At 38.6% G+C, this 14,827-nt stretch overlaps 2 protein-coding genes across 9 annotated transcripts in view; one reads left to right on the top strand and one right to left on the bottom strand.

Annotated features, from left to right (window-relative positions):
- The window catches only part of LOC132393204 (uncharacterized), a 77,733-nt gene extending 73,528 nt beyond the window's left edge, over window positions 1-4,205 (top strand). For 7 of the 8 annotated variants that reach the window (XM_059968167.1, XM_059968162.1, XM_059968163.1 and 4 more), the window contains one exon: window positions 1,078-4,205. In XM_059968167.1, the coding sequence (XP_059824150.1) occupies window positions 1,078-1,135 (58 nt within the window). In that variant the 3' untranslated portion in view covers window positions 1,136-4,205. The other variant, XM_059968166.1, reaches the window with a different exon arrangement.
- Window positions 4,206-8,678: 4,473 nt separating this feature from the next.
- Window positions 8,679-14,827, bottom strand: part of tab3 (TGF-beta activated kinase 1 (MAP3K7) binding protein 3) — a 147,320-nt gene continuing 141,171 nt past the window's right edge. Inside the window, exon 9 of the mRNA XM_059968158.1 lies at window positions 8,679-10,485. The gene's annotated coding sequence lies outside the window, so the exon portion shown is untranslated. The remainder of the gene's footprint in view (window positions 10,486-14,827) is intronic.

Here is a 14,827-nt window from a genome sequence, read left to right as displayed (position 1 = left end):
TCAAAAGATACCTGAAAGGTTCATTGTTTCTTTTCCCACAGATGCAATGTGACCTAAGTATTTCCAGTGTTTTCTACATTTTTATTGGACTGCCAGCAATTGGAGATTTTTGGATTTTCATTAGGTTCTGCAAATAAATGTAAGAAGGATAACATTTTTCAAGAATCAGCATTCAGTCATTGCTTCAGCAATGAAAGTTATACATGCTTCTTCACGTTGCTCTGCCCTCTGGTATTGAAGTAGTGAGAACAGAAGTAGAAAGAACAGGAATCATACTGCAACCTTCTTTGTTCGGTGAGCACTCAAGGCCAATGTGGGCAGCAAAGTAGGATAGTGTTTAGCGCAACACTTTACAGTACAGGTGACCCAGGTTCATTTCCCGCCACTGCCTGTTAGGAGTTGTATGATCTCCCCATGACTGCATAGGTTTCCTCCAGGTGCTCCAGTTACCTCCCAGTCCAAAGACATACTCTTTGGAAAGTTAATTGGTCTTGTAAATTGTCCCATCATTAGGTTAGGATTAAATCAGGGGTTTGCTGGATGGCATGGCTCGAATGGCCAAAAGGGCCTATTGCATATATCCCATAAATAAATATTCCAGTTTCAATGCAGCTGCATTATTATCAATGATACCACAAATTAGTGTAACAAAACATTGTTTAAGAATCAGCTTCATTAAAATAAATCTGCACTACTTAGAGCAACATCTACCCAACAAAGATTATTTTTACCAGAAACACAATAGACTGCAAATGCTGGGATCTGGACCAACTAACAAAATGTTACAGGAATTTAGCAGGTCAGGCAGCATCTATGGAGGGAAATGGACAGCTGCCTTTTGGGGTTGAGACCCTGCGTCTGGACTGATTTACTATTCAATGATTATTTGCTCAAACTATTTGACTGCTACTGTTGCACCTACTTTGACATATTCAATTGTGAATATTATAATGCATAACAAAATGTACCATTAGCACAAAAGAGGGTGCAAATTTTGATGACATGAATTGTTCGAATAAAATTTTTACTGTAATCATCTCAATAGTTAAGCTATAATTTTTTTTGTTTCCTTCACAGTAAAAAGAACAAAGGTGTATTTGTTAACTTCAGTAAAGTTATCATGGCCTGGGATTAGGAAGGTGGGACAAACGATTCTCATGTAACAAGAGAAAAACTCAACACAAGATGTCCTTCAATCAAAAACTGCATATTCCCTTCCAAATCAAGCAAGCATCTACATCCTATTTTAACAACTGGATACCATAAAAATACCTATACTCATTGGTTATAATGATAAAGCATTTGCAAAACTATTAACTGAACAAGATAGAGTTCTGTCTACTAAATTTGCATCACCTAAATTCAGTTGCCTTTCTTAGTCAATTCCAATTAATAATTTTGCCATCACATTAATCTATCCAGATGTGAACTCCCTTGTTCAGCATTCAATTATGCTCATTCAAATTACTCGTCTTCCTCCATTCTCAATATGATTGGTAATAAGCTTTAAGATGTCTGATTTGCAACTTGCATGACAGCCTGTTGACCAAATTGGCCCTTCTCTCCTTCCAAGGACACTGGGGCATAACCCGGAATGTACCTTCCCTCAGTATCATACATCTTCCATGATTTCTCCTCCCTTTTACCAACAAATGATTCGTCCACACCATTTCATTTCACTCCCTCTGTGATTTTGAATTTGGTTTTCCCTTTTCCCATCTTTAGGTGCAACTCTTTCATTCCGTGTATTTAGGAGTGAACAGTCATCGAGTCTGTTGCCTCCGTCATCATGCTTGCAGACCAAAGTTATAGTTCTGCAGTTATTCACTTACAACAGAAGAACTAAAGTTACATTAATATTTTAAAACAGTAATGACAGTTCTGATGATATTTCACTGACAGCAGATTATAAACAAGAGCCATAGTTAAAACACTGTTGTAGTTATCCGAGCCCCTTATCTAAAAACTGATCTGCTGGCATTGGGGAGGGCCCATATGAGATTCATGGTAATAATCCTGGGAATTAAAGAGTTAATATATGAAAAGATTTGATGGCTCTGGGTTTGTATTAGCTGGAATGGTGGTGGTGGGGGGGCGGGGGAATCCTATTGAAAGGCTTTGAGAGTAGACGTGGAGAGGATGTTTCCTGTAGTTGGTGGGGTGGGGGGGGGGGGGAGTACAAGACCAGAGACCTCTTCAGAATACAAAGACTATCCTTTGGAACAGAGATGAGGGGAAATTTCTTTAGCCAGAGGGTGGTGAATCTATGGAATTCATTGCCACAGACAGCTGTGGTGGCTAAGTCATTGAGTATATTTAAAGTGGGTGTTGACTGGTTCTTTGTTAGTAAAGGTGTGAAAGGTTACATGGAGGAGAATGGGGTTGAGAGGGATAATAAATCAGCCGTTATCAAAGGGCCAAATTGCCCAATTCTACTCCTCTGTCTTATGGTCTGAATTGTTCTCAATCTACCATTGAATTCCAGTAGGACTCAAGAAATGACAAATGAAAAGTGGCAAAATCAGGATACTAATTCTGGGCAGGAAATTCAACATGAAAATCAATTACAGTTCGAAATGTCACTATCGACATTTCTTCACAAAATCCAGTCCATGCTTAAACACATCTTCTAACATTGACAACTGTTGTACAAAATCACCCCTTGTAGTAGATCCTCCAACAAGTGACATCAATGAATTTCCAAATAAATTACTTTTCTCTATGGAACATTAACGTTGATCTTTAAATCTGAAGTGGAATGTTCACGTTCCTTTTTACTGCAATCCTGCAGTGCTGAAGAATCAGTGCTACAAAGCAAAGTCATACTTTGGGTTATTAATTAGAATCAATTGAAAAAAAGTTATTTGTTCTTCATTTCAGTCACGTTAAACCACTTTTTGGGTCACCCAAACTCAATAATGTGAGGAATGGAATATGACACCAAATGTTAAGGGATGGTTTTATGATCTGTGCATAAACTTTCTACAATGCCAGAATTGTTATCCCTTTACTGGCAATTATAGTGCTTTTGCAACTCAGTGTGAAATCAGTAAAATGAAACATACATGTCTCTGTAAAGATTCAGATCCTCCTGGGTTTAGATCAATCTCCATCCTCTGAACACCATTTAAATTAATTTATATAGTCATGGTAAAGTCAATATTAATACAAGTCCTTATGTACTTACACATTCAAAGATGTGCAGAGAAATTCTTTTTAGTAAACAAAACTTACTAACCATTGTGCCACTAGATTTGTATAACGTTTGCAAAGGTACCATGCATTTCATCAGGCAGTAGAAAGAGTTGAACTTGATGGGGTTGTAAAAAAAAGATTTCAAACACACATTGCTTTTCTAGATCAATCTTTTACTTCCAGTCCCTGTTCCTCGTTATGTAAATGTTGCTCTGTTTTTCCCCTCCCCCACCCAAAACATACACAAATCAGATCGGGACAGTTCAGTCACAGATTGTCAATGCTCCCAAAAGACGGGAACTAAAGACTATTTCTGTTACCAGCTAAATAATTAATCTTAATACTAAGCGACGTGTCAAATTCTTGAATTTACAGTTACAGTTTTGTGGCAATCATTTTCAGGTTTCAGCTGAAATAGTTCATTATTTATATTAGAGTTGATCAAACATCAGCTGCATATTCTCAACCCATTGTCAGCAGTGCAAGTAGGACAAAGTACAGACTAAAATCACCACAAACAATAAATGCACATTTGCTGTATAATCAATAATGCCAATTGTAATTCTCAAGTTTCAGTGCATTATTGTCGACTAACCATACTTACTCTCGTAGGTTAATTACTCCCCATCAATAAAAAGAAAATGAGCTTAAGATTTTGTATTTACCAAGTAGCGTAATCAATGTATCCTCTTATTGTGTTATTGACATTTTATACATGTATGTATTTTTCTCATCAGAGTATATAATGGAACAATGTCTTCAAAGTCAGTGATGCATTATTCGTCATGATGGTGCATTTATTATCTTTTTTTAAAGATTTCTTATGCCTTCACTGAAAATCACTACTCTTTGAGTGTAACTACTTTTCTTGTTGTTGGTGTGCGTGTCACAGTCTGTTTAATTTTTGGTTGGTTGGTATAATAAATCTCAATGAATGGTTAATGAATAATTTATTAGGAAATGGTATTGCAAATCCTTTTGTATTAATTCAATAAACTGAGTTGACTTAAGATTGTTTTCTTTTACCTTACTTAAATCCTATATAATTCAAATTGATATATTCATGACCTGCTTTCCTTACATAAAAAAGCAGCAGGTTCAACCTAGAATAACAGTCACATTGACCTACAACCGAATACACCAACATTACACAACTGGGATCTTTTAACCTGTGGTTATAACTAACTTGTCACAGACAAGCTTGTTCTACAACAAGTAGAACATTGGCAGCAGGTGGTAAGATTGAGGGTCAATATGTCATTAATAGAAACTGCAATTTACTGGGCATCTTCACAGTATAAGGGACAACATGTATGCCCAAGAACAGGGGTGCTCAACCTTTTTTGCACCGTGGCCCGGTTTAATATTGACAATATTCTTGCAGACCGGCTGATGGGGGGCGGTGGGGGGGGAGTGTGTTAATCACGACTGGAGTGTAGGTGATAAGTCAACTATAAGTCACTTACAAGTGGCTAATACACTCAATTTCATTTCTAAAAGGGTTGATCTAATGAATTTAATATTAAACACAGCGCGTATTTTCCTCGCATGACTATAGTGATAAGTCAATTATACATCACTTATAAGTCAATAGCATCATAATATTTTAAGTAACGTTTGGATATTAAACACATAGTGCATATTTTCCTCGTATGAACATATAAAACCATTGCAACACACCAATATCGCTGAATCAGTGGGAGCCCTGGGCATGTTTCCCTGCAACAAGATAGTCCCATCGAGGGGTGATGGGAGACAGAGATACTCTCAGGGGGTCCCTTATGACCAGTCTATCTGTAATTTAGTTTTTGTTGCATTCATTGCAGAAAACCCCGCTTTGCAGAGAGATGATGTTGGAAATGGAAGCAAGTTTTCAGTGCTTTCGTGGCTATCTCAGGATATTCAGCCTTGACTTTGATCCAGAATGCCTGCAGAGATGTTACATCAAACATACTTTTCAGCCCACTGTCATTTGAAAGCTCAAGTAGTTGATCTTCTTCCCGTGCTGACATGGATGATTCACCGGGGACATTCACAAATGGGTCACGGACCCATTCCTTTACACGTCTTGCTTGGGTCATTTGCAGTTGGGAAGAAACGCTCGAGTTCTGTCGACAGCGAAGTTAGGTGATCGCGCACCAGCTGTGAGAAGGACGGTGCAGCCTCAGTCTCTCCCAAAATCCCAGCTGATGTTGGAAACATGTCAAATATGCCCCTGTCCACCTCCCGTCCCCACAGTTCCAGTTTGGCTTTGAAAGCAGACACTTTATCTGCCAACTTGAAGACAGTTGTCATTCTCCCCTGAAGTGACAAATTGAGTTCATTGAGCAGGTTGAAGATGTCACACAGATAAGTGAGTTTTGCTATCCACTCCTTGTTACATGGTGACTCGATAGGCTGTTCCAACAAATGTGCTTCAATGTCCTCCGCTATGTCATCAATTCTCCTTGAAACTGTGGCAGGTGAAAGAGAAACCTGTGCCATCTTGTTAGCTGCAGCTTCTCCCAACAGTTCACGCACGGCACATGTTCTTGGCAGCAGGCAGAATCAATTCTTCACCAACAGTGAAAGGCTTCTTCGCCTTAGCAATACGGCTAGCCACTAAGTACGATGCTCTCAGAGCAGCAGCATTTGTGGAGGTGGTGGCTCTCAGCACTTGCTTCTGTCCCGCATGCTCACGTTTTTTCCACTCAAAAAACTCAGGGTTTGTCTTTAAGTGCAGGGTGCTTGGACTTAAGATGCCGAAGCAGTTTTGAGGGCTTCATTGCCTCATTATTGACAGCTTGTCTCCACATATTACACACCGGGGGCTTGCAGCAGGCGAGTCACTTATCGCATTAAAGCCATATTTTATGTACCACTTGTATTTTCTGTTGGAAGGAAGCTTTCTTTTTTATTTTTGCAGTCTTGACCTCAGCTGTCTCTGCTTTATCATCATCGTTAGGCCTTTATGTCCCTACCACTTATTCCAAAGAAACTCTCAAGCGACGTTTGTTTTTTTACTCATTGAGTAGTTGTAGATTCATGATTGACTGATGACTTCGTGTACGTTCAAGTTCAACAGTGGGCATGACAGGGAATGATGAAAAGTGCAGCTGACTCATATCCTTTTATGTAACTAAATCATATCGTTCCCTCGCGGCCCAGTAGCACCTGCTTTGCGACCTGGTACAGATCCAAGGCCTGGTGGTTGGGGACAACTGCCCAATAAGGAAAATGAAATGACTCTCACCTTTTGGAGTGCAGAATAGATCCCTTGCTGCTCCAGGTAGCTGTAAATTAAGATCAGTTAATGTCGTGCACCCTCCAGCCTCCCTTCTAATTTTGAAAGCATGCTAAGAAAGCTGTGGGAGCTTCATTGATGCAGTTTTTTTTTGACGAAAGTAAGTCTTTTGGCTTCATCAAGTGACCTGCCTATTATAAACTCTAATCTGTGTCAGCAGAGAAGTGCCGCAGCTGAAAATACCCAATGATAATTTTAGGCTGGTTTCAGGGAGCAGAATTAAAATTGCCCCAGCATACTAATAATAATATAGTGTGATATCATCTTGCCAGATGATCCTTAGATCATCAAATCAGCTTCTCCACGCTCTTTGTAGCCAGAGTCTAGAATCCACTCTAACAGAAGACAGTCAATATCTGATCTTTAGCAAAACAGAAGACAACATTTCAGGAGAGAAATTCATCATAAATGACACAAATAGATTATTTTCACTTCTACGATTGAGAGTAGTCCCAATTCACAATAATTATGTCCATTTTAATCTCCACTTGGTTCACAATGCTGCCTCTCTCCAAAATTGATGAGGGTACTAAGATTTGATAAGTTGAGAATGTAGTTTAAATTAAGTAATGAAGAAAAACACAACTACATTGTATTCTTCAAGTGACTTAGATACTCAAATGCAGGAGAACATCTCAGTGGGCATCACGAGCAGCCTTATTAAGACTGAAAATTTCACCACTCACATTCATGCTGAAGAACTGACACTACAAGAATCTTGAATTGTGAGTGCAGGTGCTCATGAACACATTTCATACAGCAAGTTGCTTTAAGAATCCAAGGAAACCTCTAAACAGAGGGATGAATCACCATTTTACAGCCACTTGCCCTTTTTGCCAAAGTCTTTGGCTTCATGGCAAGTTGTAATAAGTTGTATGCGGCCCTTGTGAAGGCTTCCAGGACTTGACGTGCACCTGACTGAAATTCACTCAAAGTTAACTTCTCATCTTAATCTCCATCATGGATGATGATTGGAAGCAGATTTCCTATCCCAAAGCCTAAATAATTCCAGCAAAACATTTCAGGCAATTCTTTCCACCAGAAGTCCAGATGAGTTCCTTTAATTTTGCACATGCATGTATATACACACACATACATCAAGCTACACTTCATTTCCAGACTAATTCCAACTACTCCAGCACCAAGTCCAGTTTAGCTCACACTTAAGATATGCAAGAATAACGAATCATACACCAGACATGTACATTAACACATGAAACTGTAAATTAGACTGTGTCCCCATTTTATAGGCACATAACTAATGCAAAGAAAAAGATGCAGGCATAATTTCCAACATGAATAATTGCTTGCCCAAATTTGTAAAGGACTTAATAAATCACATAAATAGTCCAATCAGTCATAGAATATATTTTTATCAAGAAGCATGAGAGCTCACACGAATAGCTATTCCAAATTAAAACCAACCCTTACAAAATTTGCACTCAAGAATTATGCAGATCTGCGCAGCTATCTCAATTCCACTATCTTTTTCTTCGAATGATTTCCAATAGGATTCCTACTATTTGGAACAGCGTGCTGATCTAATGCTACAAAATTTAAGAAGCTTAGTGCAAACTCTGCTGTATTGAAAGGGAGAACAGTGCCCTGAATTTTTCAAACAAATATTTCTCTGAGGATCTCAGCTGAGAACTAGATTTTGTGCAACAAGTCACTGGAAAAACAGTCCAAGATCCTCCTTCACTTGGATTCTCAAAACTTGACTCTCTTTTTGTATTGCCAACAGTGCCTTGAAATGGTGACAATACATTCAGAGGGATAGGAGATGGTTCAGAAAATTGATTCGGACCTGTCACTCCCCTAACATTCATCATAATAGAATGATAAGCAGCGACCTGGAACATTTCAAGGGATCAAAGACATAGTCTTCACCCCTTTAATTTTCCTTATGCACCATCATAAATGAGAATTCTTTGTTTCTCATTTACTTGTCTATCTAATTCAATAAGGTGCCCTCATTTCAGTCTAAAGCAGTGGTTCCCAAACCTTTTGGAAAACCACCTCCTTGATTCACAGACCACATCCCAGTACACCCCCCCCCCCCCCACCCCCGGCCATTACATAAAAACCATGAAGAATTTTGATTTACGATGCACAGTAAAAGAGAATAGGAACTGCAAATTCAAAGCAGTGACAAATAAGTGCAAAAACTATTCAAATCTATTTAAAGCTACAAATAAAATTATTCTTTATTTAATTACAGTACAAAAAATTTTAGAGCATACATTAGTTGTCCAACTATACATCACTTCATTGCCTTATCACCTTTCATGAGATGGATGGGCTTGGTGCAGAGATAACAGCTTCTCAACATTAGGCTGAAGGACTCAGATGTCTCAGATCCCTACATTCAGTAACTTGCAGACTGTTTCATTGCTTTGAAAGAAGTTGTGTGACTGCACTCAAACCTTGCTCCACTAAATATGTTGTTGGAAAGATGATAAAGAACATCTTAACCTTTTTCCATGGTGCAGGATAGCATTCAGAGATTTCATTCTGCAACCAAAAGTCGTAATATGATATTTTGAACCTTTGCTTTAGCTCAAAGTCATTCTGTAGCAGGATCAGTTCTTCCTCCACCTTTCCTGTTAGTTCTTCTTCCAAGTGTTCAGGAATGGATTTATTGCCCAATCTGGAATTTAGATCGAGAAAATTCTGAAATGTCTCTGATATAACTTTATGCAGCTCACCTAGGAGAGCACAATATACTTGATTATTATCTGGTATTCTTTCTTTCACTTCCAACTCAGAGAGACTCTGAAGCTGGAAAAAGTTGCAACAGCCAACATGCACTTAAATACAGTTAACTTAGACAGAAATGTGGAGATAAATGATTTGACATTGATAAGACACACTTCCTTGCAATTGATTGATTAAACTTTGCAAACAATTCTGACAATATAAGCAACATCATGCGTACTATTCTTCAGTTGATTACTGAATGAATATTGCTAGTCTTCAAAGAGTTTTATTAGTTTCAAGAACCACATAAAATATCTCAGGCACTTTCCTTTTGAAAGTCATCTGACTTCTGTGTGCAACAGCAGGCATTCAAATTGTTCATCATCGTCAGTACAAAACTCCTGAAATAGTCGAGAAATGAGAACATGGGGCATGCTTTTATTTGCCATTGTGAAAACAGTATTTATTCCCTCAGCTACCCCCCTTGCTACAGAATACCCCAACCCCATCATGCCCTTTATTTTTACTGCCCCATTGGAAACTCCCACTGCCCCTAGGGGCCGATATCACCACACTGGAAGCCACTGGTCTAAAGCAATTTTAAACATATTATCTTCTTCAGTAAGTTCTCTACCCAATGCAAAAATAAACAAACGTTATAAAATACTTACATTGCTGAAAAATATTTTATCAAACTATAATAAAGGACTGATCTATTTCTGCAATGTGGAAAAATATACAATGGGATTGCAAATGCAGGTCGTTTTAAAATAAATCATACAACACCACCATCTAGTGGCAATTCCATTTTAGGAAAATTTTGAACAAAAGGCAATTCAGACAAGCACTTTGAATTACAAAGAATACATACTCTTGCTCTGGTGCAACCAAGGAGTTGAAACACCAAGACAGCCTGGGGGTAAGGTGTAAAAAAAATTTTGGGATAGGGAAGTGGTGTACCTCAACATATAATGGAAGGGGCAGCCTGAAGGAATGTTGTGAGTTACCAACCAGATCAGCTCATAAAATCATCAGGTTATTGGAAATGGTAGGTCTTTAAAGAATTAAAGAACTCTATGCTGTGCCAAATAATAAATACTCCTGCAATAACCTGATTGAACCTTATCCACAATGCTCTGAAACAAACATTGCCTTGGGAGCAAGGAAAGATGAAGTCATAGGATGGCCCTTAAGTTGGATGACACCAGTAATTGCTTCATAACCTTTTCATAAAGGCATTAAATAGTCTAAAGATATTGACTGTTGTCTTTCACATTAGATGAAATCAGCTTTTGGTTGCTTGACGCCTGTAAAACATAATAGGATGCTATTAATTTCTAGTCCATATATATCACATTCTCTATTTTGTCAGTGATCTAATTGTCCATTATGAAAATCCTTTGTCGCAGGACAATGCACTATTCTTTCAGTTGACTTCGAATGTTCATTCAAAGACAGCCCTTATGCTTAAGATTAGGCATTGAAAGTCCATTGCAAAAGTTTGAAACCCATTTATGAAAATGAACAACCAATGATACGATGTAATTATTCCAAGGTTTTACAGTAAAATTGGCCAAAATACAACATAGCTATACAAATTATTCAGTAACAACAGAATGGTAATGACATTTAAATAAGTAAACCCAATATTAAATACCATTCATGATCCTTGGTACCAGTGGGCATTTTTTAAACTGTTCAGGGTAAGAGGCACCATTTCAATAACAATAAACCAGAAGCATGGCTCAAATCAATTACAGATATGGAAAGCGTGCACTGATGTCAGAAGTAAAAATACCAGTCTTCAACATGAATTGCTATGCTATCGTTGGAGTGCCAGAGTAGCCCAGCAGTTAGTACGATGCTGTTACAGTTCAGGATGTTGGAGTTCGGAGTTCAATTCTGGAATCCTCTGTAAGGAGTTTGTACACCATCCCCATGGAATCCCTGAGTTTTCCTCAGAGCTCTGGTTTCCTCCCAGTATCTTAAAACATACAGGTTAGTAAGTTAATTGGTCGTTGTAAATTGTTCTGTGACTAGGCCAGGGTTAAATCTGGTGTTGCTAGGCAGTGCAACTCGAAGGACTGCAAGGGTTGATTCCGTGCTGCATCTCTTAATTAATTTTTCTTTATGTGCCTTGCGTGTTACATGCTTGGGCGATCATGGATCTCCACATCGAACAATTCCTCACAGCATCAATATCTCGCACATTTAGATTTGTTAGTTCTTTCACAGTGTCCATATATTTTCTTCTTTGCCTTCCTCTTCTGCGTTTCCCAGGCACATGGCTTTGTAATGTAAGGCATTCTATTTCTCCCTTTCTGATGACATGGCCCAGGAAAGGATTAATTAATTAATCCTTTCAATATGACAAGATTACTTGCAAAGTTATTCCCTGACAAAACTGTTCACTTGGAGAGTATCAAAATTAAACAGAGGTCCATCTAAAGATATTAGCTTCGTGCAACAACTCATTACAATTAATACTGAAGAGCTTTGTAAGTGAAACATTCTGAAGGCTTGAATCTGAGATTTGCTTCCAATTGTTTGAGAATAGAAATCTAAACAGCAACATGATATGCACAGCATATTTTATAACCTCCACTCAATTGTGTTAACAAGTACATGGAGTCACTATTGCACATGAATCAGCTATTCTACACATGGTGTTTAATTCTCTATAGAACAACGCAGTTCATCCTTTTCACTTGCTTTACTGTAATAGCGCACTTAGTTGTCCTTGCTTTAATCAATGTCACAGTTGCAGTTCATAACACTCACTGCACAAGTTATTCCCAACTCTTACACATCTCTTTCACAACTGATATCCATGCCCCTACTTCTTACATATAGATAATTTTGCCTTCCTTATGCAAATCTGCAATGATCATTTGCGATAATGCTGTTCCAGGACCAGAGCATCTGCTCCAAACAACCTTGCCTGTAACATCTCTCACTCTCAAAATCATTCTGTTAAAAAACTTCTGCACATTCTCAATGACGTTTATGTCTTACCACGTCTACTGTGTTGCCTTTATGGCAGTTATTTAGTTTATAATATTTTCGCTTAGTAATTCGTTTGTTAGCATTCTAGTTAAAGTTAGGATTGTTTAAAGTTGTCTGTGAGATATCGCGGCATGCGATGACGTCACATCCGATTTCGCCGCGTCCTGTGGGAAAATACTGGTTTGGGAAAAACAGAAAGTTGGGGGTCGAAACATGTGCGAGCGGCGCCAGCAAAGTTTTCTCTCTACGCACCAGAAACATTGTGAAAGCAACGCTGTGAGTTATGAGATAATCGATATGTTGAATTAAAATGTTAACGCCAATCCTGTTAAAAGTAACGACAGTCGATAATGTTTATGTTTTCGTTAGTTAAAGAGTTGCGGATAGTTTGAGTTGAAGTGTATTTATAGCAGTCAATGGCGTAGGTAGATTCTGACTGTATGCTGCACTTTAATGTAATGTAGTTGTTGTAGTTTTACTTTGCAAGTATTTATGATGTAAATGTAATATCAAGAAGGAAACAAATGCTGTACAAATCTTGTATTGTTTTGTCAACAGTTTTCACCATACGTCAATGTGGAAGAGTGAACAGTAAACGGTTAATCTTACTGTGATCCTGTCGTTATTGACAAAGGTTTATCTCGGTGTTTAGTTCCGCGTTATCTTACACGCCGAGCGAGAACACTACATCTACCATGATGCAATTATCCAGTTATGTCCACCAAAGTTTCAAATGTCTTCTGCAGAACTTCACCTGCATTTATACTTACAGGTACGCAGTTATTTATGAAGTCCAATATCCCAGAATTGATTGGGATCCACACTGGGTCTCAAACCTCCTCAATTTTTGTTGTTGAGAGTTGCTGAAACCTTTATTTACAATTGATAACAAAGAATAGATTCCGAAATGGTGAATGAAAATTTTTTTTTGTGTGGGTGAATAAAAGCCAGAATTAGTTGATCTTGTCTAACCTGTCTAATATTTTAAAATGGCGGCGCGACCCCGCTCGCAGTGACCACTCCAGGAATGAATATCTGTTATCTGTGAGTAGGGGCCGTGTACAATCCTGATTTGATGGAGACGGACGTGTGAAGCACGGAGGAACATCTGGTGGAACTTTTGAAATGCCTGTTTCGCTGCCGCTGCTACTGTGCGATCGGAGAAATCTCCAGGTGGAAGGCTCCAAATCCTCGGCTTTGCCTGTTGCTTGGCGGCCGGTGCCGGGGTTGAAGCGCTCAGCAGAGATGGTGCTCAGTGCTCGGTGTCGGAGGCTCTACGTTTTCGGATGGACTTGGAGTTGGCTGTGATCAGAGCTCCCAAAGTGCTGTATCGGCAAGCTGCAGCGCTGGAGGATCACGGCAGGAAGAGTTTTTCTTCCTTTTACCGTCTGCGTGAGATGATGGGCTGTCGGGACTTTGAGACTTTCTTTTAAACCGTGCATGGACCGCTCTTCATCAGATTACGGTATTGCATTGCACTGTTGAAACTATGTGTTATAATTATGTGGTCTTTGTCAGTTAGTCTTTTTTTTATCAATTATGGTATTGTCTGCACCGTTGAAACGATATGTTAACTATAACTATATGTAACTATGTGGTTTTGTGTAGGTCTTGTTGCTTTAGGTTTGTCTGATGGGTCTGTAGTTCCTTTCTGGGGAATATGCTAAGACGGTAGCGCGATATCGATACGCAGCAGCCTCTCCGGACTCTGGATTGGGGATTACCAAATGTTATGTGGTTTTTCTTGTGTGGTCTGCTTTGTGCTTTTTCGTGATATCATTCCTGAGAACGTTGTCTCATTTTTTAACTACATTGTATTTGTGGTTTATTAATGACAATAAACTGAATCTGAATTTTAAGAATTTTTAAAAATATTTGGAATAGCAGTGTTATCATTGTTGCCTTTAATAACACAATGAATAAGATAATTAAAAGCATCATGTCCCCTGTATAGCCCAAGAAACAATGCAGATGAAGTATTCAAACAAGCAGTTTGAATACTGCCTAGAACTACAAAGTTACATCTAACAATCTTTGATCAGGTGTTGAAACGTGATGCAAAACCCCATACCAGTTTCAAATGCAGAAAGCAAAGTCAGTTTACAATGATAATGGTCAAAAAGCGAGGGATAACAACAAAAGAAAATGACACATCAGGTCCAGAGCACCTCTGAATGAGTCATTTCTTCAAAAATGGAGAATGGTGATTTTCAAGTTGTAGACAAAGAAACCATGTCAGTAAATAATTATTACAGACAAATATGCTACTGTTGACACTGTGTGTTACCAACAGGGATCTAAGCACAAGCAGTTCCCCTGCATCAAAGCTGTCAATCATTCCCTCAACATTACCTGCCATCTGTGGTGGAGAGGTTGCAATTATGCTCCTTTGGGTTAGTAAAGAAAAACAGGGGCAGCATTTGGGATAAATCTTTGCCCATCTTCCAACAAAAATATTCTATAGCCTTGACAAGTTCCCCTTTGAGGTGAGGGTTCAGATTGTCAAATAGAACTTTCAATATGAATCTTGGTACCGTTTAAATTTCAATGATGACAATTGAAGTCACACTGGGGCTGCCTGAAGCCTATCTGCAAAGTTTTACTGAACAAGTACTTCGTTGGAAAACCAAATGCAAACCCTTC

Source organism: Hypanus sabinus, chromosome 4 (genome assembly GCF_030144855.1).
Source record: "Hypanus sabinus isolate sHypSab1 chromosome 4, sHypSab1.hap1, whole genome shotgun sequence".
Classification (NCBI taxonomy): domain Eukaryota; kingdom Metazoa; phylum Chordata; class Chondrichthyes; order Myliobatiformes; family Dasyatidae; genus Hypanus; species Hypanus sabinus.
This window is presented reverse-complemented; position numbering and strand designations above follow the sequence as displayed.